General features: G+C 39.4%; 1 protein-coding gene across 2 annotated transcripts in view; it reads left to right on the top strand.

The window, feature by feature from the left end:
* The window catches only part of LOC111147317 (crystallin beta-gamma domain containing 3), a 111,625-nt gene that overhangs the window by 23,799 nt on the left and 60,745 nt on the right, over positions 1-27,081 (top strand). The window contains exons 3-6 of one of the 2 annotated variants that reach the window (XM_022503318.1): positions 10,475-10,902; positions 19,327-23,596; positions 23,669-25,576; positions 26,868-26,912. In XM_022503318.1, coding sequence (XP_022359026.1) covers positions 10,475-10,902; positions 19,327-23,596; positions 23,669-25,576; positions 26,868-26,912 — 6,651 coding nt within the window. Of the gene's footprint in view, positions 1-10,474; positions 10,903-19,326; positions 25,577-26,867; positions 26,913-27,081 lie in introns of both variants that reach the window. The other variant, XM_022503310.1, reaches the window with a different exon arrangement.

Genomic DNA, 27,081 nt, shown 5'->3' with positions numbered 1-27,081 from the left:
GGGGGTGTTCAATCCTGTTTCATGGAAGTGTTTTGGAATAAATGAGATAACCTGTAGAGCAGTACACAATGCTGAGCACAAAATGGGTACTCAGGGAAAGAGGTGCCTTCTTGCCATGTAAAGTCTGGCTAAAACTTAGAAATAACTCTTTGTTTGAGAATGGTGCTGTTTTTTTCTGGGTGAATAGTATAGAAAAGCTATTAAAAACATTGACTCTCTATCACATTTGAAAAGAGGGCATACATGGAGATACACATATTGAAATTTAGCTAGAAGTCAAAAATTTTCACCCCTTGACTCAAACTTCTATAAAGACTGAGTGGTGTAAGGGAGCCCGAAGTAGAGATGCCACCATGCCACTCTGTGGTGCATATGCCCAAAGGGACTGGCAGGGCTGCAGCCTGTCTGTCTGGGGCCTCGATATCTTTGAGTTCCTGGGTGTTGCAGGTGTTTTGAAGTACCTGGTTTGATTTGCAGCGGTTCGTTCTATCATAGAACTGTAGTGGTCCTACTTTATGGTATCATGGAATACCTTGTCAAAATGGAAACAGACTAAGGAAGGTCATGTACATACTGCAGATTTTGTGAGTACATTGACCTCCATGGGTGCCAGATATTGACTCAAGAACATTAGAGGGGGTTCTGAAAGGCTCTCCTAGAAACAAAAACATTTACCATTCTTGCCCAGTGTTTTCACTGGAGATCTCTTTTTATGGAAACAGAAAGGAGTGGCTTTTCTCCTATCTTGTGTCATTTTGTTCCTTTTCTCTTCTGTCTTTCCACACCTGCCCTGGTTGATTTGATTTCTACCTGCATCATAGCCTGTGACAAAGCTCACACCTGTCCTTCCAGCCCAACATGTTTTGCTGAGCATCAGGGTAATAGAACCAATTCTTTACACCTTTCCTGCCAGTGTTGCTGGGTATAAGATTTGTCATACTCAAAGTTGAACTCAGACTATTTTATCCTAATTTTTTTCTCTTTCTGTGTTCCTGTCCAGCTAAAAAGTGCTACCAATTACCCAGTCTTGATGTTTGGAAATGATTCTGTCATTTTGTCTCCATCCCCATTGTGCCACGGACCATCAACAGCCCTTTCTTCCTGTCCATATCCTTTGCTATTCCATAGTTCAGACTTTTCTCTCTTTCTTTTTTTTTAAAGATTTTATTTATTCGACAGAAAGAGATACAGTGAGAAAGGGAACACAAGCAAAGCGAGAGGGAGAAGCAGGCTTCCCGCTGAGCAGGGAGCCCAACGAGGGGCTCGATCCCAGAACCTTGGGATCATGACCTGAGCCAAAGGCAGGTGCTTAACGACTGAGCCACCCAGGCACTCCACAGACTTTTCTCTTTCACATCAACAGTTTTTTCTCCTGTGTTGTTTGTTCTGCACATACAACAGATGACTGTCCTGGGTCACTTATGGTTAAGGGCCCTTATTTGGTATACCATATATAACTACATCCTTTTATCAGAAATTACATGGAAATGAAAAACTGAAAGTAACACCTCAGCTAAAATCTTAATTCCATTCTAGAGCATTTTTAAAAAGTGAAATTTCAACTTTTAAGTAACTTTAGTAACAAATTATTTGTGACATGTCAGAGCTGATCATAGCACAGAATCATGACATTAAAGTTGCAGGTAATTTGTTATGTTAAACAATAACCAGCTTAGAGCAAAATAGTTGATGGCCAACTTGCTGGCCTGTTCTAATTTTTTAGTGGAAAAATAATGCTGTGATAAAAATGTAATGTTATCTTTCAAGCAAAATTACTTTAACAGTGGGGGTATAAATCACTCATCTTTGCACCTTACCATTAGTCTTGAAATCCATTTATTGAGAAATTTCATTCATGCAAATATGTATTGGTAGTTTATATGGAATTAATCTGGCATCCCACCACAAATTAAATCCATTAGGATGAAGGTAAACAGTAATTTTGATTTAAAATTAAACTATAGCTTACCTCAGGATATTGGCAATAACCTGATAATAGTTATTTTCCTCAAAATTGAGGAAATTTTAACTGTTGGTGGTAGAATTTCAAATATTGACAAATTTGCCAAGTAATTATGTTGCAACCAGATGTCTAAGGAGAAAACTAACTGAATTCTCAAGTAAGCAGCTGGTTTTAGTTTATGAGTGCCAGATTTTAGTATGTATTAATAATTTAGGTGATAGTCATATTCAGGATGAAAATGTATACAATTGTTTGCCTTCACCTTGTGATAACAAGGAAAACAGTCTTAGGAATGTTCACTAGAGAAACATGTACATAGGCAATTTCTATTCTGAAAAAACTTCTGTTATAGTAGAAATTGCCCAGACAAAGAGGCCAAAGAGTAAGTGGTCTCAGCAGTGGGAATAGTGTTATTGCAAAGATGTTCTGTACAAAGAGAGAGAGAGGAGAAGAGAGAAGGGGAAAGAACGAGTGAGGCTGGGTATGATGATTTGCAAGCACTGTGAGTGGCAAGAGATGAAACTGGGGAAAGACATAGGGGACTAGACCCACCAACACCTTGAATGCCATGCTTGAGAGTTGGGATTTTATCCCGACAGCAGAGCTGTGATCGTGATGAAAGGCCTTTAAGGATAGTCAGACTCGAATTCCAAAAGATTGCTCTAGTTTTTGTCTGGAGAATGGACTGGGGACAGTGCAGGCAAGGAAACAGATGATGTTTTGTCTGACTTTTTAACAAGCGGAAATGTTAAGATTTGCAGAAAATGAAAGAATGGAGACAAAACATGGTCACATTCAGTTTTGGATGTACTGAGCTTGGGATTCCAGTGAAGTATCCAAGTGGCTATGGACGCCTGATTGATAGTTGAACCTACTGTCTGAGCTGCAGATAAAAACCTGGGAATCATCTGTGGGAAATAAAACCTTGTAAGAAGGTCATGAAGCTAAAGCAGGCCCAGGCTAGAAATTGGAGAAATATGTTTGGTAAGGAATGGCTAGAATGATATGAAGTTGAAGGAGATGGAGAAAGTGTTTGAGAGGAAAGAGGAAAATCTCAGAGTAATGTCATGGAAGTGAATAGAAGACTGATTATCAGAATGAGATTCAGTCTCACATTCTGCAGATGCACCATGTAAGAAGTGTATTGAATTAGCAAGTGGGACAGTGTTTCTTAGAGACAGTGACAAGCACAACTAGGGAGTAAGCCAGATTGTAAGTGATTAGAGAGTGATTGGGAGGAAAGGGAAAGAAGGTGGTGAAGATTAGGAACCCTTTTTTGAGGAGGTTGGTAGAGGAGAGGGCTATCCTTGTGCATTTGCTTTTGAATGATGGGCTTCTGGAAGGGACAGATGAGGAACTGTGCTTCTCAAGGAGACATCAAGGATTGTGCACTGGTGTCCTGGTGGGGAAATTCACCTTGGGAGGAGTCCATCCTTCCTGGTGAAGCATGGCAGTGAGTGAAGGAGGCGTGCCGACGCTATTGGGAGTTAGGGCTATGAGGGAATGTCTGCATGAAATGGAGAGTAGGGACCTCTGCTGAGCAAGGTGGTGGGATAGTGGAATGGGGGGGGTGGTAGGTGAAAGAGCTGCTGTAGAAAATGAGGAAAGGTTACAGAGAGATTTCCAGCTGGGGCTGTAAATTGTGAACTGTTCGTAGCCCAAATCTGCATAGTGTGCATATCCTTGTGGCTTTTTAAAGCAAGACTCACTCACTTAGTTAGAAAAAGATAAAATTGGAATTTTTCTGAGTGGGGACGACCAAGCAGTACAACTGACACTTTGAGGTTACTGGTTATATTTGATGGCTGGATAGAGAAGCTAGGAAACTTTGTGGGAACTGAAAGGGACAGTGTAAGGGAAGGCAGAAGCTGTATTGGGGCAGGAGTAGTGGTATGGTGGGTATACCTGGGACAGCGGGGTAAAACAGCTGAAACGAGGAGAGGGTGTGCACACGGGGAATGCCTGAGATTGAGTTTGCGAGGGGATGCAGTTGTGGGGGACTAACTAGGGTCAGAGTTTATGAAAGAGGCAAGAAGAGCGGAAGTGGAAGTTACTGGAGTTGAGGATGTTAAGGAACTAGAAGTCAGGGTATTCTTAAGGATTATCCTTGCTACGCCTAATAAAGGCAGAGTCTGAGGCAGAAAGGATGACAGGCCCAGTGCCTGACACAGGAGAAGAGTCACCTGGCTCTTCGTTATTTTCCATTCAACAGGATCTTTGGTGACCGTCTCTATCCTGTGACCTTTTTGATCTTATTCCCTGTGCCACTTACCATGTTGGCACAGCACCTGCCACCTGCTCTAGGCTATTTGAGGAGGTGACAAACTAATACCAGTTGGACTTGCAAATTCTTACATCATTAGAATGCAGGCTTCATGAAAGCAGGGCTGTTGGTGTTGTGGGTTTTTGTTTATTTGTTTGTTTTTACTGTTGCATCTAAACACCTGGAATGGTATGGTGCTGTTCGTTATTTACTGAATGAATGAGTGAATGCTTTCAAGCTTGCATGGACTCTACCTACTACTTGCTATATCCATTTCAGCCTATTACTGCATTCCCCAGAGACATTAGTCCAAGTCTTCTGTTTCCCAGTTCCACCTGCCTGTCCCTCCTTCGGCTTGCCATCTCTCCTCTCACTTACTGAGGTCAGAGCCACTTGTTGGACCTTGCTCTTCGTCGTCTTCATTTACAGAATTGCTCAGGCCTCAGTCACTTCCTTACCTCTTTACCTGGAAGAGGACGTGTCCATACTCCTCTTCAAGGCTAATACTTTCCCTTTCTTTCTTTCTTTTTTTTTTTTTTTTTTAAGATTTTACTTATTTACCCAATAGAGATCACAAGTAGGCAGAGAGGCAGACGGAGAGAGAGAGAGGAGGAAGCAGGCTCTCCGCTGAGCAGAGAGCCTGACGCGGAGCTCGATCCCAGGACCCCAAGACCATGAACTGAGCGAAGGCAGAGGCTTTAACCCACTGAGCCACCCAGGCGCCCCTCCCTTTCTTATTAGAAAAAGTAATTAGAGGCTTTACTGGCCTCTTTATCTCAATTTATGCTTTTCATTCTCTCTTGTACAATAGTTATTCTCTAATAGGTGTGGAGCTGATCTGCCAAACAAGAACAAAAAGCCATTCTGTCTTAGACCTTAAACTGTCATATTCTTTTTTTTTTTTTTTTTTCTAATTTCTCTAAGTTTTGCCTTTTGTCTATTTACCAACTATTTCTATCCCCTCGCCTACCTACTCACAGCTTAACACTTTGAGTTTAGGGCTATACTCACAAATTCCTGAGCTGTTAAGACTATTTCTCCTGCATTCCTAGTGCTTCTTTGTAGTCCTTATTCTTTATTTACTAATCTAACAACTGTTGGAGCACCTCTTATTGTCAGACACATTTCGAGGTGCTAGAGATACTGCACTGAATAAAATAGACAAAAATCCCTGCACTTGTGGCTTTTACTTTCTAGAGGAAGAAACAGATTTAAAAAAATGTGTGTGTGTGTGTATTTGACACTAGCAAGTACAAAGGAGAAAAAGAAGATATTGGCACTTTCAGAGTGGAGGAATTGGCAATTTTGGAGTGACCGGGGAAGCTTTCAATGAAGAGATGACTTGTAAATAAAGATCTGAGGGAGGTGAGGGGGAGTGAGTCATATTGCTACGTGGGAGAAGAAAATTCTAAGCAGAGAAGAGTGGATGTACAATTCTTGAGGCATGAGTGTGCCTGATGTTTTTGAAGAACAGTGGGGTAGGATAGTCATCTTTCTAGACTTCACAATGGCATATGGCATTTACTCCCCATTTGCTTTCGGAAATATTCTTTGTCCTTTGCCTTTGGAGACCAGTATTCTGGAGGTATGACCTGGCCTTCTCCATCTCTCTCTGATTCCTTCTCTAATTTGCACCTCCTTTTAATCTTTCTCTCTTTTTTTTTCCCTAGAGCTTTTTTGTTGGTCCACTTTATATCCTGCGTACACTGTGTATGGCCAAATTGCATTCTTTTTTATTTTTTTTTTAATATATTTTTTTTAAGATTTTATTTATTTGACAGAGAGATCACAAGCAGGCAGAGAGGCAGGCAGAGAGAGAGGAGGAAGCAGGCTCCCTGCTGAGCAGAGAGCCGGATGCGGGGCTCGATCCCAGGACTCTGAGATCATGACCTGAGCCGAAGGCAGCGGCTTAACCCACTGAGCCACCCAGGCGCCCCGCCAAATTGCATTCTTAAACTGTGCTTCTGACTGCTTTCCAGACATTTCCTGTTATACAACAGCAGGGAACCAAACATTCAGTGACATCTTAAGTAATTTGTTGCCTTACCTCCTCCCATCCCCACAAAGACCCTGATCTCACGTCTCCTATTTCCCATGTCCATTTTTTTTTTTTTAAAGATTTTATTTATTTATTTGACAGAGAGAGATCACAAGTAGACAGAGAGGCAGGCAGAGAGAGAGAGATAGAGAGAGAGAGAGGGAAGCAGGCTCCCTGCCGAGCAGAGAGCCCGATGCGGGACTCGATCCCAGGACCCTGAGATCATGACCTGAGCCGAAGGCAGCGGCTTAACCCACTGAGCCACCCAGGTGCCCTCCCATGTCCATTTTTTACTTTACTCAAATTGTTAGTTCAGAAAACTTAGTTATCTATGACTTTATCCCTCAGCATCTGCTTCTGTTAGTCATCTTCTCTACCTCATTCTCTACTCCCTGTACCCCATTCATCTTCAACCACACCCTTGCCATGATAAACAGAGTTCACAGTTCTGTATCTTTGGATATGTTATACTGAGTGTTTAGGATGTTCTTCTCATCCTTCAGGAGCAAGTTCAAATGTTATGTCTTCTAGCAGTGGATTCTCTTCTAAGCCCCACACAGTGATATAGCAATGAGCTTCTTGCTAGACTATAAGCTCCTTGAAGCTGAAACTGCATCTTCCTAATCAGTGTCTCTGATGCTTTCCTGTGCTTCCTGCTATTAGGCACATAGCAAATAGAGGAGATAGTTGGATGAAATTGACCTAAGGGCAGTGCATTATAGCATATTGAGGATGAAGGGGAAAAATTTCAAATCCCCCAGTTACATATGCCTTCTCAGTAGCCTTTGTTGTTATATGTGGAATACCAACATCTTTGAGAGCAACTGGAATTGATGTTTTGTTTGCTTGAATCCTGACTGCTTTCATTCTCCTTGTTGGAACATTGGCAGGCAGTCTTGTTGGCAGGCAGCATTGGCCCTCGCTTGTGGCAGGCTGAATTTTATTGTTGTTTAGGCTGAGGGGAAAGAGCAGCTGTTTTAGATCAGACTTAAAATTTTAATTCTATAAATTAAAAATTTATTGTGTTTACTTCAAATAGCAGTGCTCTTTTCTGCTAGTTTTTGTTCCTATTTTAGATATCTTTTTCTTGTTGGGAGTATTTCATTGATAGAAGTTTCTCAGAAGAGTATTAGGGAAATGTTAAGAAATGAAGACCTCCAAGGACAAAAAGTGCTCTTCAGTAAACTGAAGATACAAAGATTCTGGAATAGCAAAGAAGCTGAAAATAAAGGGAAGGAGGAAAAAGTGATTTTTAAAAAGATTATATGTATAATTCTTTTTTTTTTTTTTTTAAAGATTTTATTTATTTGAGAGAGAGAATGAAAGAGCATGAACTGTCGAGGGTCAGAGTGAGAAGCAGTCGCCCTGCTGAGCAGGGAGCCAAATGCAGGACTCCATCCTGGGATCTTAATTCTGGGACTCCAGGATCATGACCTGAGCCAAAGGCAGTCGCTTAACCAACTGAGGCACCCAGGCGCCCCAAATTATATATATAAAAGTTAAATCTGGGGGCACCTGGGTGCCTCAGTCAGTTAAGCCTCTGACTCTTGATTTCAGCTCAGCCTCATGATCCTTAGGGTCCTGAGATCAAGCCCCATGCTCCATGTGCTCAGTGGAGTCTGTTTGTCCATCTCCCTCTGTTTCTCTCCTGTTCACTTTGTCTCTCTCAAATACATACATACATAAATAAAATCTTGTAAGAAATAAAAATGTTAAATGTAAAGGTTTTCAGTTGTTTAGCAAAATGTATCTCTTTTGTTGAGAAAGCAGTTTATTGTGTTTTGAAAGGAATTGTAAAAAATAGTTGAGGCAGTGAAGTAATATTTTTGACAAATCATCTTGAGATTTTATTGATGTCAAGAAATGTGATTTCCTGGGGTGCCTGGGTGACTCAGTCATTAAGTGTCTGCTTTTGGCTCAGGTCATGATCCCAGGGTCCTGGGATTGAGCCCTGCATAGGGCTCACTGCTCAGCGGGGAGCCTGCTGCTCCCTCTCCCACTCCCCCTGCTTGTGTTCCTTCTCTCACTGTGTCTCTCTCTAATAATAAATAAAATCTTTTTAAAAATGTAATTTCCATGTTCTTTTAATGTTCCCCTTCTTGTAAACCATTGCCCCAATTTTATGACTCTTATGAATTTCTGAAAAATTTTCAGAATATTTATGATATTCTAATGATTAGCCTATAGTTTACTTCCTTCAGAAAGCTACTCAGGAAGAGCACTTGTTCATACTAGCTATAGAAAAAAATCATTGTTCTGTTCATGTTACAGTCTTAATTCATTTTGACTCAGGAAGAAATGTTGTGGCTGCTAATTACAACAAATTAAATGGCATAGTTAAAGGACAAAAAATATTTACGTGTATCAAGATATTTTCAGGATGTCAACTAACATTTCTTTTGCTAAACTGAGAGGGCCATTATGTCAGGAGAGGACACAGCTAATTTATAGCGCATTCTCCAATAATGAGCACAAGGTTGGAGGGATGAGATGGAGACAAGTGGGAGTGAGTTGCAGTTGAAACCAGTAAAAGGTGAGACTTAGAATGACTCTAGAAGGTTGGTCATATTCTAAATGTAGAGACTCACAAGTTTTATTAAGTTCCTAACACATAGAAAAATGCTGTGTGTTTCCTCAAAAATACCCTCTGACTCCGAAGGTGGGGAACAGACTTATAATACTTCTTGTGGGGCACCTGGGTGGTTCAGTGGGTTAAAGCCTCTGCCTTAGGCTCAGGTCATGATCTCAGAGTCCTGGGATCGAGCCCCGCATCGGGCTCTCTGCTTGGCGGGGAGCCTGCTTCCCCCTCTCTCTGCCTTCCTCTCTGCCGACTTGTGATCTCTGTCTGTCAAATAAATAAATAAAATCTTAAAAAAAATAATAGTGCTTGAAATTAATTTCCTGGGGTAATAGGTTATAAACCTTTTCTCAAGCTTTCATATGCTAAGTTTTGTTAGTGGTTAATGGAACACTGAATTAAAACTATTTTGAATTTGAATTAAAATATGGAAAGAGGTAAACAAATAACATTGAGATCATGATGCTCTTGCCTGCTTGAAGATCAGCCTCTTATAAAACTGTCATGTGAACTCACAGTGGCCTAAGGTGACTTTACCTTGCTGTACTGATCTTTTTTCTGACTCACACTGGAGCTTTTCTTTTATAAGGACTAGTGAGCATGACATCTGTAGATACTGTCAGGCAGGCATTCCTTCTACAAGTAGGTGAGCAGGCATGTTTGGAAGGTAGGCTGAGTTGGCACATGGGCCTAAGGTTAATGAAGCTTCAGGGAAGAGTGTGACAAGGAATGCCAGCAAGCTCCTTGGTAGATCAGCTCCGTCTTGCCTCACAGAGAGTCTGTTTTGCTAGTAATTTCATTATGAGCAGTAAAACACACCCGGGAAGTGTTGAACATCTGCAGGAATTCCCAGTACTGTGCGGTTTGTGTTAATGCACATCTGAGGATTTGGTAGTTTACTATTAAGGATAATGAGCTTTTCCTCTGAATTGATACACCATGTTGCTGTCTTTTCTCATCTTTTTGAGAAACAATTTTACACAATGCGGCAGTTCTTTGTGGGTTAGGACAGTGCTGAAATGAGGTCTATTTAGGTTTACCTATTGTACAGAGTACTTGAAAGTACTGTCCATTAGTTCTGAGTAATGAAGGCTAAATTTAAATATACATAAAATTTGCCATGATCTGTCCCTTTATTTATCTCTCCCTACGCATCTCTCACTCTTCTCATTTTGTACCCTAATGTCCATTCATCTTTAACTTCTTAGAAGCTGTCACATGACTAAATAGAGTTGGGGAGGAGGGAGGAAGAGAGCTAGGGAAGGAGCGGGATGAATAAGCATCACATAGTCACGTAGTAGGTGTCCTTCCGAGGGCACTTCTAGGAATACTCCTCTGTGTTACATCCTTTGCTGTCACTGACCCCAAACCTGGACCAGTTACTCCTGTTCTGGCTTCCCACATGGGGTGTATTTCTCCCCTCATGACATTTACTATATAGCCTTGTTTAAGTTGTGCTGACCGTGCCCTTCCCTAGACTGTAAACAGCCTGACGAATCAGAAGCCATCAGTCTTACTCACAGATGTATCCCTGGCATCTGGCCCAAAATGTGTCATATGATACTTTATTAGTAGATCTGTGTGATTTTTTTAAAATGATGACATTTATTATTCTCTGTTTTGTTTTCAAAGATTCCCCAAAGTGAGGACAAAAGGAACCATGCTGAGAAGTTAATCACTCTTCCAATGCAGGAAGATTCCAAAAAGCCAAATGACCTTTCCCGTTCCACCTCAGATACCAAAATAGGAGAAAATGATAGACAGCCAAAAGAAAGCTTTTTTCAGTTTCTTGGTAACTTATTCAATATCTCAGGAAAAGCATCTCTTAGTGATGCCAAGCAGTCTTCTTTCAAAGGTGACCATGACAGAACTGAAAAAGATCTACAGAATCCCAGTGACCATCCTGAGGAAGACATCAAAAGGGAGAGGGAGATTTTCAGTGGCTCCCTGGGAACAAAGGCGCTTCCAGCAGAAGAAGCAGAGAACTCAGATGAAACCTCAGATGCCTTTTCTTTGGATACAACACAAGACAGTGAACAGGAAACCAGTGATTTACTAAAGTAAGTTTACAGTTAGCTAAAAAAGGGAGCTTTTGGACCTAACTTTTAAGCCTCAGTTCTACTCTTATTAATTAAGGGGAATGGAAAAAGTATTCTGTAATGTCCCTGCTACTAGGTAGAAAAAAAAAAATTGATTCTGTGTATCGTACATATCATCTAGGGCCTTAGGACCTATTTTAAGGGGCAGTACTGATATCTTTTAGGCGCTTTGTTATAGTGCAAGTTTTATTTCTAATTTAAGACTTCCTTGAATGAGAGTGTTTTCTGTTGTCTGAATTCTTCCTGTATTAGGACAGGCAGTGAGTTCAGGATCTGCATTTTGGGAACAAAAATGATTCTAAGGTTTGTATTCACATTCTGTTAATATCTTTGTGGAATGAAATTAGAGGGGTTAGAAATGTTAAATTGACTCTACTTGTAAAACTGGCCTTGTTATCCATTTCCACAGCTGAGAAACTAAAATCTTACAAACATATAAAGATTATTTCACCATCCCTTTTTTCTTTCTTTGACTAACAGGCACCAACTTGTTTTTCTTTTACTCAAATGGGCTTTAAGGATTATTTTCTACACAGGAAATATGTATAACAATGTTTAATCCATTAACCATTTTGTGTAACACAGAAGTATTCATTCTTAGCTAATATTTTTAAGTTCTACCTGTGAATTATATTTGAAGAGGTCATCAGTAAATATATCTGTGTAGTTCTTTATAGTTTCAGAGCGTCTTCATGTATACATTTTGAGGTAATTCCTCATAGCGAGCTCCAGAAGTAGACACAGATCCAACTGATACTTGTGAGAAACTGAAATGCAGATAGATTTCAGTTTGCCCATGAAGATTGATGGGGGGGGGGTAGGGTTTGCCCTAAGAGACGTCGGTGTGCTGAATTTGAAACAGTGTCATACTAATGTAATATTTACTAAACATTTAAATGGAACAGACTAGATTGTCTAGAAGTAGACCCTTGTATATATGTGATGGATGTGGTGGCATTTTTATGTTCTTTTTAAAATTTTTAAATTTTTTTTCCTGTTTACATAAAAGAGGACTTTGTGAAATTGGTTAACAGTTTGGAGAAAAACTTTCTAAAATTTTTAAATTTTTTTTCCTGTTTATATAAAAGAGGACTTTGAGCTTTGTGCAGTGGCAGTATCGTAGCCAATGAGGTTTATCCGAGGCGTGATTATTGCTAATTAAAACAGGACTTTGTGAAATTGGTTAACACTTTGGAGAAAAACATAAAAGCTAGATACTTAACTCATTGGTATATTAAAACAAAATGGAGGAACAGATGTTTTTTTAAAAATACACAACTGAGAGTAGCTAAATGAGAATTATTCTATGTTGGTGAGAAACAGCTTTCTAAGCATGATAGCAATGGAAAGTGTTAGGAAGGAGATTAGTAGATTGGATTGCTTCTAATTTTCAAACTCCTATGTCAAACAAAATAAACAATGATACATTATATGGGCAAGTGAAAAAATTAGGTACAAAAATGTCAGAATGCTTTAACTGATAAGCATTTTAGACACTAGCTCAATGATAGAAGAAAACAGCAACCGATATAAACAAATAAAACAAATATAAAGGGCTAATACATAAGTGGAAGAAAGGCTTATTCTCACCAGCAGTCAAGGAAATGCAAACTACAATGGAGTAACCTTTCTCCTATTGAATCGATAACAGTAATACTACATGATGATTTTTGGTATTACTCAGAGTTGATCCAGCTGATGCTCCATATAAAGTGCTCAGAGTAGAGGCCACAGTTCAGAGCAATGTGTGTCAAGAACCTCAAAAAGTAGTAGTTATTTCTAATGATATACATGACTGTTGCGGAAACATTATTTACGGGAACATATCATTAGAAACAAATGTCCAACAGCAGAAGTGGTTAAATTGAGGTACCTCTGTAATAAAGGATTGTCTAAAGTAGTGCTATTTAAAATGTGGGGTTTGGATTAGCAGCATCAGCATCACCTGGGAATCATCAGACATACAAATTGCCTTGGGAGCAGGGCCCAGCAGTCTTCTAACAAATTCTCCAGAGAGCTTTTTGTACCAGAGAACTTAAAGTGGTAGGGATTTTGAAGTTGTTGTATGGGAATTAGGTGGTTTGGAAAGTTTGTGTTTTTTTCCTCCTTTTTCTTTTTTTTAATCCCCCTTTGGTTTTAATTAGGTCAGGTTTATTTCTTTGGTACTAGACAGAAGAAAATGGAAGATGACACTGTGCCTCTTATTTCTTGTCGGTAAAGCCTTCCTTATTAATAGAACAATTGCTTAAGGCAATTACCAGAACCAGCTCCACAAAGCTTTTGTCTTGACTAAGATACACGCTCCCTCTGGCCCAGCTTCAGAAGCCCTACAAATTACCAGGTGTAGAATAGCAGTTAGTAACTTCCTATGGACAAATGTCAATTTATTTAGGAATTATATAAAAGTTAAATACCATTTTGTTTAATAGTTTATCTTGACAATATGATTAAGAACTACTTATAACCAGTTTTAGAAATTTGTATCTGGGGAAGATATTTACTAATAATTTTAAGACTGTACTAGAAGTATTAAAGTTCTTTTAGTTCTGTGATACAAATTTACTAGAAGCAAGGATATATTTAATTTTTTAATCAAAATCATGGGAATATTCCAAATATAAAATGTTATTTAAAATTAAGATTTGTTGATGTAAAATTAACAAGCCTGTAGAATCTCTGAAAATAAGAGTTTTATTCAAGCCCAAGTTAGAACAGCTGGCTGTAAAACACATACTTCACAGGGAAGAAAATGCTCTGGGGAACGAACAGTTTTTACAGGGTTATATACTTTTTGACATCAAAAGATTATAGATTAGGATATAGGAGGAATCACAGGTTTTAACGTCAAGGAATATACAGAGTAGAAGCATTGATCAGTATCTTAAGGACAAGATGGTTTTCTGTTAGCCACTCATTTATAAAGCAGTTGTACAGTGTATGCTTGGTGAGCCTTAAATCAGGCTTCTGGATTAAACAGAGTTAACATACAGTCATGCTGACTCAGAAAGAAATCTGAAATGGCCTCTCTTGTATCTCAGGCCTTTAGAGAGTGTTTTCTCTCATCAAAGTCTATACTTCTGAAATTAGTAGGAGAGTTCTGCATCACAAAAAATTTCAGTTTTTTAATATAAGGAAGAGTGAATTAACTGAGGTTTTTGCATCATCTTTATCACATAAAAATGCCCCTACTCTTATTCCTCTGTAGATCTTTTATAGTTAGAATGTACCAAAAATGGTTATTAATTAGCTTAATTTAGACAGGTTTATATTCTGTGCTGTATAATGCTATTACTAAAATATCAAATATCCATTTGAAATCACTATTACAGTTTTCAAAATTTGGACAAGTTATGACCTATAGTTTGAAGAGTGTTTTAAAAAAAATCCTACTGCATAGTCATTGTAAATGATTTCATCTTCACTTACTTAAAAATAATAAACAGCTTTATAATTATTTTTATGTATAGTTCACTATGCAGAATTCATTTTTAATATCCATAAAGCCTTTCATTAAACCTGTTTGGTAACAACTTTTAGAGTGTCTTCCATACATTAACTTATGCATCCAGAATAATTAGGAAGCTACTTCATTGTTGGGTTGAAATTTTAAAAAGTTCTATGGTTTTTTGTTTTTAACAGATTCCTATCCATAGTGAACATTTTTTCTGTCAAAGCTTTATTTCGATTTAAAAAATATTGCTGTGGGCACATGGGTGGCTCAGTTGGTTAAGCATCCAGCTCTTGATTATGGCTCAGGTCATGATCTTAGGGCTGTGAGATTGAGCCCTGCATCACCCACCTTGTGTTAGGCATTAGAGCCTGCCTAAGATTCTCTTGCTCTCCCTCTGCCCCTATCTCCCAAATAAATAAATAAAATTTAAAAATTGCTGGATTTGCAACTTTCTTTACATGGAAAAGTTACAAGCTTTTTTTGATATTAACTATGTATTTGAAATGAAATATGTCTTAATGCTGAAAAGGTAGCTTAATCATACTTTCCTAAAAATAAGTTAGATACTTTGCTCTAAGGCAATATTTTTAGGCTGTTATTTAGAATTTTCTTTGAAGAATGACACATGTCTTTGGTTGACCTTTGAAATATTTGGCATATCAAATATATACAAAAAAGAGTACAGCCCTGTGTGGTATTTAGGGGCTTAATAAATCTTTACATGTTAGGTATGTCTTAGGCTAAAATGCATAAAACCTTTTCAGATTTCCAGTATGTACCTATGTTTACTTAAATACTTGAAATGTATAGATATGTTATTTGTTCTCCCTCGCCCCCACCCTTTTTTTTTGTCTGGATACAGTGTTTTTATCTGTTCTATGAAAAGGTAGGGCTTTCTAAGCCCCTCCTGTTCTTTAGGGGGCCTGGGATGGAAACACAAATGTCAAAGTTGGGATAGTCTCTGTGTGTTGGGGATGAGATGAGTTAGAGGCAACGACTCCCCAGCAGTTAACAGCTTCTCTCTTCCTCTTGTGCTCTTACTAGAGCTGGTGGTCCAGGGGTCTCTTTAAGATTCCTTGGAGGCCATGTGGACCTTCAGGTCCTCCACTTGGTTTCTCTAGCTAATTTCATTGTTACACCAGGAAATGAGCTATACAAAATGGTATTTGAGGTCAAAGCCAGTCCCAGCATCAAAGATGAAAGAGTAGGGGTTACTATTAAAGTTTCAGGAGACAACCCTCTGATGCTTGTTTCACTACCTTCTTGATACCATCATTTCTGGAGGTTTTCTCCAGGTGTCAGGTCAGATCTACAACTGACATGTTGAGAGTGAGGACATGGAACAACTTGCCAGGGTGCTTCCCATTCAGCTCAGGGATGACCTTGCCTACAACTTTGGTGATGCCAGTAGAAACAGGGATGATCATCTGGGCAGCCCATTGGCTATAACACTACAGCTTCACAGAAGAGCCATCACAGTCTTCTGGGTGGCACTGATGGAATGGACTGTGGTCATGAGTCCCTCCACAATGCCAAAGTTGTCATGGATGACTGTGGCCACAGAGGCCAAGCAGCTGGTGGTGTAGGAGGCATCGCTGACAATCTTGAGGGAGTTGTTACACTTCTCATGGTTCACACTCATCACAAACATGGAGGCATGAGCAGAAGGGGTAGAGATGATGACCCTCTTGGCTCTACCCTTCAAGAGAATTCCAGCCTTCTCCATGGTGGTGAAGGCACCAGTGGACTCCACAACAAACTCAGCACAAGCATCACTCCATTTGATGTTGGGAGGATCTCGCTCCTGAGAGATGACGATGGGCTTTCCATTGATGACGAGTTTCCTGTTCTCAGCCTTAACTGTGCCATTGAGTTTGACATGGGTGGAATCATACCAGAATATATAGACCATAGAGTTGAGGTCAATGAAGGGATCATTGGTGGCAATGGTATCCACCTTGCCAGAGTTAAAGCAGCCCTGGAGATCAGACACCAGTCCATCTGAGACTTGACCTTCACCCTGGTGTCTTGGGAATGCAGCTGGCACTGCATAAGAAGACATTGCTCTCTGTCAAGGGGGGAGGAGTAGAGAGCCTGTTTTACTTTGTTCTTACTATGTTAGGATCACATACCTTTGGTTATATAGGATGAACTGTAGGTCCCATACACAGTTTACATAATACATGAAATTAATACTCCCTTTTCTCTATATTCTCTAAATATTTTCAGCTTATGAAAATTCTTTTCAATTTTCCATCTTCAGTCTATTTTTAAAGTTGCATGTTTTTGACATTTCCAGTTTATTTACTAGAGCAAATGGCAATTAAAGAACAGTTTTATATTCTTAATACTACTCAATTATGGAGACTCAACTGCATCCTGGGAAAGAATGATGTAGAAAATAGACTACATTGGCATGACTAACCTTTTAAAAAGAGGGAGTACAGGTCATCAATACCTAACAGAACTAATTATAGTATATGAAGCTAAGTTTGAAACTTTGATGCTCAGTACTTTAAACATAATATAGTTGTTCAGTAGAAACAGAGCATATTTTAGTTACAATTATATAACATTTCCACCCAGGTACTGCAGGAGATTATCTAGTTAAAAATTTAAACTAGTTCGTATAAATCAGTCACTTCAGTTGAAACTACCCAGCGAGTCCTAAAAAATGGAGGAAAATGATTTCCCTCACCCCTGAAAGGACTCCAAAACTACCAAAAGGCATTATTAGAGGGAGTTGAAATTTAATGGATTTTTCTGTTTGGTTTATTTTATTGGAAGATCTTTTAGATGAAAAGGTGCATTATTGGATTGGTGCAGGATAAAATGTGTTGAGGTGTTTTCAGGAGGGAGTTGGTAGTAAGAGAACGAAGGTTCCTAGAATAAAATTCTGATTCCTATCTCATTTCCTGTTTCTTTGTATGTTACATTTATTTCTTTGTGTAGACATTTTTATTTTATCAGTCTTTTGAGGAAAAAAATACTACAGCCTGTGGGAAGTTGGTTGTAAGTATAAAATATTAAAGCTTTGAGAGAAAAACCAACCAAACAGTAAAATTTCTTGTAATTTATTCAGGCTTCTGGATCTTCATATGTTGTTCTGTAGGCTTTTGTATTTTCTGAATAATTAGTACAGTTTGATACCAGATTTCACCAGTAACATTAATTTACCTACATGGATTTTTCTTTTTTTCCGTACTTCCATAGACAGTTACCTTATTTACTTTTCAGTTTGTTTCATAACAGTCTTTGATCTAGCTTAACACATGATGAAGCTAAAACCGCTTTTGTAAGACAAAGCCTTTCTCTGTACTTCTCCTTCAGGTGCTTTCTGATGGACAGTAAAAACGTGCATGTTACCATACAAAGTTTTACAATGGTGTGACAGTATTTGAGGGGCCAGCAATTAAATAGATTGAAATACATTATTTCAGCTAAAATTCAAGAAATACATATGAGGCACAGTTGATGAAAATTTGACATTGTGTCAAAGGAGGTTTACTTTCTCTTTTATCATGTAGACAAGTCTAGTGTTCTTGATGTTGCTGCTTTAAAGTTGGGGAGAAAATGTATTATTTTAGATACTGGGATACTGGTAAGTGGATTACTTATTCACATGGATTCTATCATGTTTTGTTAATTATATGTTTAATCTGAAAAAATTAGAACATCAGATTTTTCTACCATCCATCGTTAGAGTCAAGACACTAAAATGAAACTAGAGTTCAGAATTTAAAACACTTTTATATCTTCTGTTATAATTAAGACAGTCTGGAATAAATTGCAAACTAAGAATTTACTGTCATTGCTTTATTTAGTCATTCGTTAATTCACAGAAAGTTATTACACATTTCCCAGATTTTGTAGGGGGCATTTAAAAATATAAAGATGATTAAGACACAATGCCTTCCTTCAAATAGCCACCAGGTGAGCAGGGGGAATATCAGTAAGTGCCTAGATCTTTATAATTTAATATGGCAATTGCTGTGCTCAGGGTTCTTTGTACCCACAGATCAGAAGCTAAGTGCCCTGTTAGGAAAGGGCCCCTGGGATAGGTATGCTCTGGAGATAACTTGTGAACTCTTAGAAGATGCTAGAGTTTCTCTCAGGCCGGAATTGAAGGGGAGAGAATGGTATGTGTAAAGGATTAGTAGGCAGCATCAGATAGTATGAGCACTCCAGAGACAGATTCTTCAAAGGAAGTGGGATGCTGAGAGCTGAGGAACTTTGTGTTGGCTCTGAGAAGAAGTAGAGAACTTTTTCCAGAAGTCCCTGCACTTACCCAAGCAGTTTTTAATACTCACTACACTGATCAAATATTTGAAAACCTTAACATGAGAGGATTTTTAAGGCAATTCTGTCATTGAGTTAACTAATGTATACTGAGTGCTTGACATGGGCTACACATCTCACCAGTTGTTTTCCTTTAAAAGTTCTCTCCCTGTGTGCTCAAAGTTGCTGTTTAAATTCACATCTAAGAGTAAAGGAAGAGAAGCTTACTATGATCCTCTGATATGGTGGAGAAATCTGTATCCATGAACTTGCCAGTATGAGACATACAGGCAGTGTGGTTCCTTCCAGTGAAGCACTCCTTTGAGATTATAACTAAAGCCCAAGCCTTGGACTTGTCAGTCCACATTCTCTCCATTAACCACAGTGAGAGAGATGTACAATCAGGTAAGGGGGAAGGGTTCTAAGGAGCTCAGACACGCATGCTGCCATCATTCACATGCTGCTTGTCAAATCTTTATTACTATTTTTTTTAACAAAGACAGGTTTAACCTAAAACATTTTAGGATCTCCTCCTCCAATTAATACATATTAAAAGTTGGAGTAATTGGAAAGATAGACTTTCCCACACTTTCTAGGATTACTACTAAGTGTTACTAATATATTTCCTGATACTATTGTGCTGTTGCTTTTTACAGACAACTGGATGGCAAACCAGAGAGACCTTCAGTAACGTATGCGACATATCGAGGCCCCAGGCAAATCAGGAAATATTTGAAGCACCAGACTGCATTGGAAACTGTGACTCTCTTGGACAGAGAAAATGAAAGTTCTGACTCTAGTACAAGCATCCATATTGGCCCTGGAAGCGAGACAGAGGCAAGGATGGCATCGCCATTGTCATCAGCTAGCACAGACGTATCCGTGAAAGGACACTTGTTCGAAGGCCTTTTAGAAGACTCTGATTGTGGTGAAATAAATCTTAACACAGAAAGCCATCTGACAAACAACCCAGAATTGCCCAATACTGCTTTTTCTAAGGATGTTTTAAATAAAAATGATCCTGGGGAACCTGTGAGAAGTAGGTCATCCCCTTCTTCTGGGACTAACTCCAGCTCCCCTGTTACAGAATCTGACTCACAGCACCATTTAAATGGTGCACCAATTTCTCAGACTGACAGAAATTTGGTATTACGTTCAGTGTTGTTTACAGGAAGTAACGGTAGTAAAATTCCTTCCAGTTCAGATTTTCAGGGGGTAACAGAAACTCCAGTGAAGGAAGCCAGCTCGGTGATGAGTGATGGGACCTTGGTGCAAAGAGAACATGTTGAGCCTGTGAGCCCTGCTGTTTCTGACTTCTCTTGTAGGAAATCTGATGGGAGCAACACTACCAAACAGGGAAGTACAGATTTGCCGAATTCAAATAAATCAATTAGGCTTGAAGATCCACAGTTGCCAGAGAGTAAGTGTTCTGACAAGCAAACCGCAGACAACTCGGCAGAGCAGGCTGCCAATCACACCAGTATCCCCACTCTTCAGAGACGTGCTGTGACAGAACCTGTATATGAAGGAGACAGATTGTGTGCCCAAGACTCACAGAAAAAACTGGCTGCTAGAAGAATCAAACAAGAAACAGAAAGCACCTTGGTTGGTGAACCCACAGCTTCAAGTCTCGTAAAAGCTCCAAAACATAAAATTGAGCCATTACCCAAAGATACTGACCAGTCATTTGTAACAGAAACCAAAAAGCCTGATTTTTGGCCACCTGGCAAAATGTCTCACGTGGTTAGATTAAATCAAAACAACCCTGCTTCTGTAAAACAGATCAGTGAATCAGCCATTGTAGCATGCTTAGAAAGTAAAATAGCACCTGAACTGGGTCTTGAACCTACCCGAAAGCACATTTCAGAATCTCTTCTTGATTCTGAGAGTCTTCAACAAGCCAAAGCATCTCCTGGTGTCAGAACATTTCTTACCCTTGATTGTAAAAAATCAGATTTAGATATTTCATCTCCTACCTTTGTTTCCAGAGTTCCAAGCAAATTAGATATTCCTGTTTTAAAGGACGAATATTCTTCTGTGCTCCCTGAAACAGGGGATGTCAACATTGTTGGTATTTCCATTCAGCCCGGTCAGTGTCAAGAAGAAAATGTGGCAAATCGTGCTGAGGCAGCAGATGGGAAGAGTCTTTCTGCTTGCCTTCATCTTAAGCATGCCTCTGCAGCTCTAGAATCCAAGGACATTCTTCCTGAAGGCGAAAAAGGCCAGTTTCCACTAGATCTTAAAGCCAGAGATGTTCATGTAACTAGAGCAGACTCGAGATTGGAGTCTGAAAGCTTCTTTGAGGACCACAGTTCCATTTCATTTCAAGACCCTACTAAAGCAGAATTGATGCTTTCAAACACAAGACCAAGTAAGAGCACTATAGAGAAGTCTCATTCTCTTTCCTTGGAAACCAAACCTAACATTGCCAACATTTTATCAAAAGTGGAAGTTGATGGTCAGAACAGTGTTCCTATTGAGCTGCATTCTGGACGAGGGAACACTATAGCCCTCTCCAAGATAGCTGTTTCCCAAACAGAGCCCAGAGACATTTCTCAGGATAAAATTTCTTCTCCATTTGAAGTTACAGATCTTCCAGGAAAGCTTGTTTTATTGAAATTAAGTTCCCAAGAGGTTGAACAGAGCAAAAGTTATCAATTGATGGACCGTAAAGAGAGCAAAGAGAAGTATTCATTTTCTGGCCCTGAAGAGAATTGTCAAACTGAAGTTTCTCTTCCTGCCTCCAAATACCAAGGTATTCAGGAAACAGAGGCAGAAGCCCTAGTTTATCTTCCTGCTTTTCCCAAAACTAATACATTTGAGATTTTACCTCCTGTTCCTAATGAAAAAGTCACTAGGCAAATGGCACAGAATTATGAAGCTAGTGCTTGTGTAATTCATCAATCTTCAGATATTTGTGGGACTAGAAATATGTCTGGTTTCTCAGAAATGGCAAAACTCAGCCTAACTAGTGCTTCCCCACAATTCCAAGAAACTGACAGCATAAAAGTAAATTCACCTTTTCTGGATTCTGATAAAAGTTCAGAAAAAAATGCCTTTGCATCTGAGGAGTCACACTTTCATAATGCTCCTGTGCTGAAATCAGAAAAGAAAGCCTTATTTCATAGAAAGAAAGCAAATCCTCATTTCCTAAGTGATAGTATTGATAGCATGTCTTCCTCCAGTAACTCTGAAGAACTTAGCGTGGTTTTAAGTTCACATAATCCCCCAAATAATTTCAGTTCTGTAAAAGTTACCATGGATGCCACATATGAAGGTGTTTCTTTAACTAACCTGCTGTACCCTAAGAGCTCTTATTTGGAATTGGAAACACCTGTCCCAACAGGGTCAGAAGTGACCCCATTTCAGAAACATTTTGGGAATCCTACTGGGAAGGGATCTCTTGATTTCCCAACTGCTGCCCAATTTGACAATCCCACGGAAGCAGAGACTGGAACAGTTGCTGGGGCTCCAACGTCAGTTAACAGCTCAAGCCAGCAGTGTTCTGAAGCATCTGCTGAGCACATAGAAGCGAGGAGGAGAGCACATGACCAACTTTTGGACCTCAAAAGTGGTTTAGTAAAAAAGGCTGATACATTGATTAGTGAAATTTTTACCTCTGTCAGGGAAGAATTAAAATCTAAACACATAGTTGCTACCTGCCAGGAGCATATAGCCACAGACGGCGTAATGAATCCGGGTACTCCGAAAGAAGACATCCCTGAGAATAACCCATCAGAAGGGACACTGACAGGGACCCAATTGACAGAGCATTTGGAAGAGCAGGGTATGGAAAGCAGGTCAGCTGTCCAAGGGGAAGAAAAGGTCTGTGTTTCACCTACAGCTGGTGAGAAGAAGCTCCTTTTTGATTCTGATAGAATGAATTTATCTTGTTTGTTAGAAGATCAAGCTAGGGAATTAGTCAATGAGATTATTTATTCAGCCCAAGAAAATTTGACAAATGATCCTTTTGAAGATACTAAGGATACCTGGGATTCTGAACTTCAGGATAATACTTCAGAAATTCTGAACAGTGATAGTGTTAAGCCACACGATACATTAAGGGAGTTCTTGGTGTCCGAACAGGCAGTAAATCAAGGCACGTGTGAAATTAGTGATAATAAAGTATTAGGTAGGTTCTTCTCCGTAAGTGACCTAGTTAATGACCCAGAGTCAGCTAAAGGAAGAGAAATTGTTCTCTACCAAAAGTCCCCTTTTTCTGGAAATGGAGCTGGACAGTCTGATAGTAGAAATTTGCTAAAATCAGATACTGTTTTGCTAGTGGAAGACACATGTCATACAGGGTTAGATAATAAGGTAAAAACGCATTTATTTTTCAAAGAGGACTCTAAAGAGAAAGTGGAAATGGAGTGTGTGGATAATCACAAAACTGGGACAGAGAATACAAGGACTCTTGTATTAAATTTCAAATGGCCTCCATTTGCAAATGATGACCTTCATGTACCTGGTACATCCAAAAGCAGTTTGTCTGATAGTCTTGTGTGTATATCTGAAAAAAGCTCACTGGGATACAGTAATAAAAGCACACTCCTTACATCAGAAGTAGGGAAAGTACACAAGAAAGTTACTGAAGTAAATATGGGGAAAATGGAGCTTAGACCTTCCATGTTAGAACTGGGAGAAACAAACAAAAAGGATGCTGAGTTGAATATTATGAAATATGAGGCAGTCCCTCCTATGTCAGAGATGGGAAGAGCATATGAAAAGGAGGCTGAATTAAATATCACAAAAACTGAGCCAATAGCTGACATTCTTACAGTGAGGGAGATATACCAAGTAGATGCTGAGAGGTATATTGAAAAAACTGAGGGATTACCTGCCATTTTAGGAATGAAAAAAGCTTATAAAAAGAGAGATATTGAAGGTGATCTTGGCAAAACTGACATGCTGCCTGTTATTTCAGAAGTGAAAAATATCTACCAAAAAGATGCTGAGGTAATTACGGGAAAGACTGAAATGATACTTCCCACATTAGAGATGGAAAATATTTACCAAAAGGATGCTGAAGGGGATATTGTAAAGACTGAGGTGACACCTGTTGGATTAGAAATGGGAAATATTTACCAAAAGCATGCTGAAGGTGATGTTGGCAAGACTGGGATTACAGCAGTTATGTCAGAAATGGAAGATCTCTACCAAAAAGACTTTGAGGGGATTACTGAAAAGACTGAATTGATACCTGCCACATTAGAAATGGAGGATATTTACCCAGAGGATGCTGAAGGGGATATTGAGACTGAGGTGATACCTGTTGGATTAGAAATGGAAGATACTTACCTAAGGGATGCTGAAGGGGATATGGACAAAGCTGAGGTTCTGCCCATTATGTTAGAAGTGGTAGATATCTACGAAAAAGATGTCGAAGGCATCACTGGAAAGACTGTAAGACCTGTGTTGGAAATACCTTATCAGAAGGATGCTGGAGAGGGTATTAGGAAAACTGAAATGATAGAAGTGGAAGAAGCACACAAGGCAGCAGCCCCTGCCTCCTTAGAAATGGAAAAACCATGTAAGAGAGAGGCTAAAGAGATACTCGGCATGATTGTGTCCACGCCCTCTCCAAGAGAAATGGAAAGACTATCTCCACAAGATTCTGATGAGGCTCTCAGGAAACACAAAGTGTTATCCACAATGATAAACATTCAGAAAACATACGGAACAGATCTGGAATTGCCTGTTACACAAGCAGAGGCCATGCCTCCCATATATGAAGCTGAAGAAACCCCGCAAGAGTCTGGTAGACAGAGTGTTGGGGAAATGGAGAGAGATCCCCCTGAGAGAAAGGAAGGCTTGATAGTGTGTGACACCAGACTTGCCTCCTCCTATTTCAGGGGATATGAATCACCGACATTAAGTAAGGATTATGAAGGCTACCCAGCTTTAGCAACGCCAGATTTTCAACCTGAGAGTGCCATAGGGAAGCTAAACAGAAGATTATCTGTTACTGCAATAGATAACCAAATAAGAGATGATAATTATAGTGGTGAAAAAGAAGAATCTAAATTAGCCTTTGTTTCTCAGGATGAACAAGAAAATTCTTCCTTTACTATACTATATGAAGAACCCCTTCAAGATGAGGATAGGTGTGCTACTGCAGAAGTAAGAAGAACAGACTCTGTCTTGTTTCCTGAGACATCCGCTGACAGCATGCCTGTTTTTGCATGTGAGAGGTCTGAGAGCAGAACTGACCTCGTCCATCATTTTGAAAAGGATACTAAATTAGGTGAGACATCTGATAGTGATAGTTCAGAGTCATTCTTATCAGTGGAGGCCAAAAGGTACAAAATTTATCCCTTAGCTTTGTCTCCCATTTATGAAGATGACAGTTCTCAGGAGGACGTTCTGTCCAGCGAAGTCTCTCCAGGTCACCATGGCTCCACAAAATCAAGAGAGAGTGCAAGCCAGCCCTCTTCTGTTTTATCCCTTCTACAGTCAGTATCAGAGCGTTTAAAGATGAATTTTGATGAAGACAGACAGGGAGTAGAGGAAGAGGAGGAGGAAGAGGAGGAGGAGCCATTACATAAAGGAAGCCTGAGAGGTAGGAGGAAGGAAACCTTCAAATGGCCAGACCCTTCCATGGCATTTTACCCAGATGATAGCCAGGAAAGGACTGGAATTTCTAAGAATTCATATGTAATGTCAAATGAACCTACTACCTCCACCCTGCAAGTTGGTCTGTGGCCAGAAAAGACTTCATTTCTACAAAAATCTGACCTTACTTCCAAACTACATTCTTCTTTAAAGAGTGCTTATCATCAGTATTTGCAGACTTCTAAAACCCATTCCGCAGAGAAAGGAGCCCGATTTGGTGGGATTTTTCAGGAACCAGTGTCAAAATATTTCCAAGCTCAGGACATCTCAGGCAGATTAAGCCCATTCACAGAGGTAAGTTATTTTGATTATTAGCTAGTGAGGTAGTTAACTAGTTACCTAGTGAGGTAGTGCTTTGGGTCATGAAATGATATGAAAGCTTATTAAGAAAGTTAGTGTTTTGAGGTTGTGTAAAGATTGTTTTAAAAATATATCAGAGGTTACTTTATCCTTTAATCAAAGTGTGTCATAACTCCTGTATTTTAGCTGGACTGTTAAATTGAAAAAACAAATTTGTCTAGTCAGAATTTAAGAGGCATAGGGTGAAGCATGTTATTTCCTAGTTCTTTGTTAAAATTTAGTTTTCAAGCTAATTTAAGTGACAACATTCTGAATTTCTGAAGGTACTATATATGGGGAATTTGCTGCTGGAACAATTGAGCCTATGTGTCTCAGTAAGATATTTCATAATATTTTAAAATATTTTAAGTGACAGCCTCACAGTATCCTCTCACTGTAATTGCTCATGTTGTTCATACAAAGTAGGGCAATGAGCAGCATAATTCAAAGAAAAAGCTGAATCATTATAGCTGGGAAATGCCTTGAAATCCAGCTATATGTATTCTTTGCCTTAGAAATATTTAAATGTCTAACAGAGAATATGCCCTTATGTGGGACTTTCAACCAGTAGCATGCAAGGCAAAGTCTTTTTGAAAGAAAGGGTGGGATTTGAAGAAGTGTTTCTTTGATGATTCCCCATCACCAAGTCACGTGGAACATCTTCATTGCATTACAACACACCCAGGTCCTCTTTGTCCAGCCTTGTCTCCTCATGCTCTGGTCATGCACCATGGGTTTCCTATCACTGTACTTTTCCTCAATATGTTCTCTACATGAAAGTTATTTTTCCTTCTACTCCCTGACCCCAACCTGGCACATTGCTTTGCTTATTGAAATCCTGTTTTTCAAGGTCTTCTCCATATCACTTGCTCAGACAAGCCTTTGGGCCCCTCCCTGTGCTATCGTCTGACCTCTATGATGGTGCCATTTCCCTTTATGGCCATCACTTGGTATCTTTTTTGTGTTTTACCTGTAGTTTAACTTAGCCCTTCACTTAGAAGAGTCATATGAATGTGATCTGTTTCCCCCTTTGTAGTTCTAAGCTTCTTGAGGGCACAAACAACACAGTATTTCCCTTTATATTTGCCCTGACAGCCCTTGTAGTACCTAGAGGTGTGCTTTGCATTTAATGGCCCATAAGTATATATGTGATAAATTAAATATGTGAGTGCTAAGAAACTGAACTATTATATAACTTTCTGTTGATGCTTCTTAAGGCTTCCTTTTTACACTTTTATTATTTCAGAATATTAACAAACAAATTTTGAGGTGTAACCCAAGACCTGGGAAGGTAAGCCTAAGTTTCTTGTTTGTTTGTTTGGTTTTCTTTTTAAAGATTTTATTTATTTGAGAGAGAGTGCACGAGAGAGCATGAGGGACAGAGATGGGGAGAGGGAGAACCAGACACCGCTGAGCAAGGAGCCCGATGTGGGACTCAGTCCCAGGACTCTCAGATCATA

This window comes from Enhydra lutris, unplaced genomic scaffold (genome assembly GCF_002288905.1).
Source record: "Enhydra lutris kenyoni isolate GAN:26980312 unplaced genomic scaffold, ASM228890v2 scaffoldscaffold2, whole genome shotgun sequence".
Lineage (NCBI taxonomy): Eukaryota > Metazoa > Chordata > Mammalia > Carnivora > Mustelidae > Enhydra > Enhydra lutris.
The sequence above is the reverse complement of the archived record's forward strand: the minus strand, read 5'-3'. Positions and strand labels throughout refer to the sequence as shown.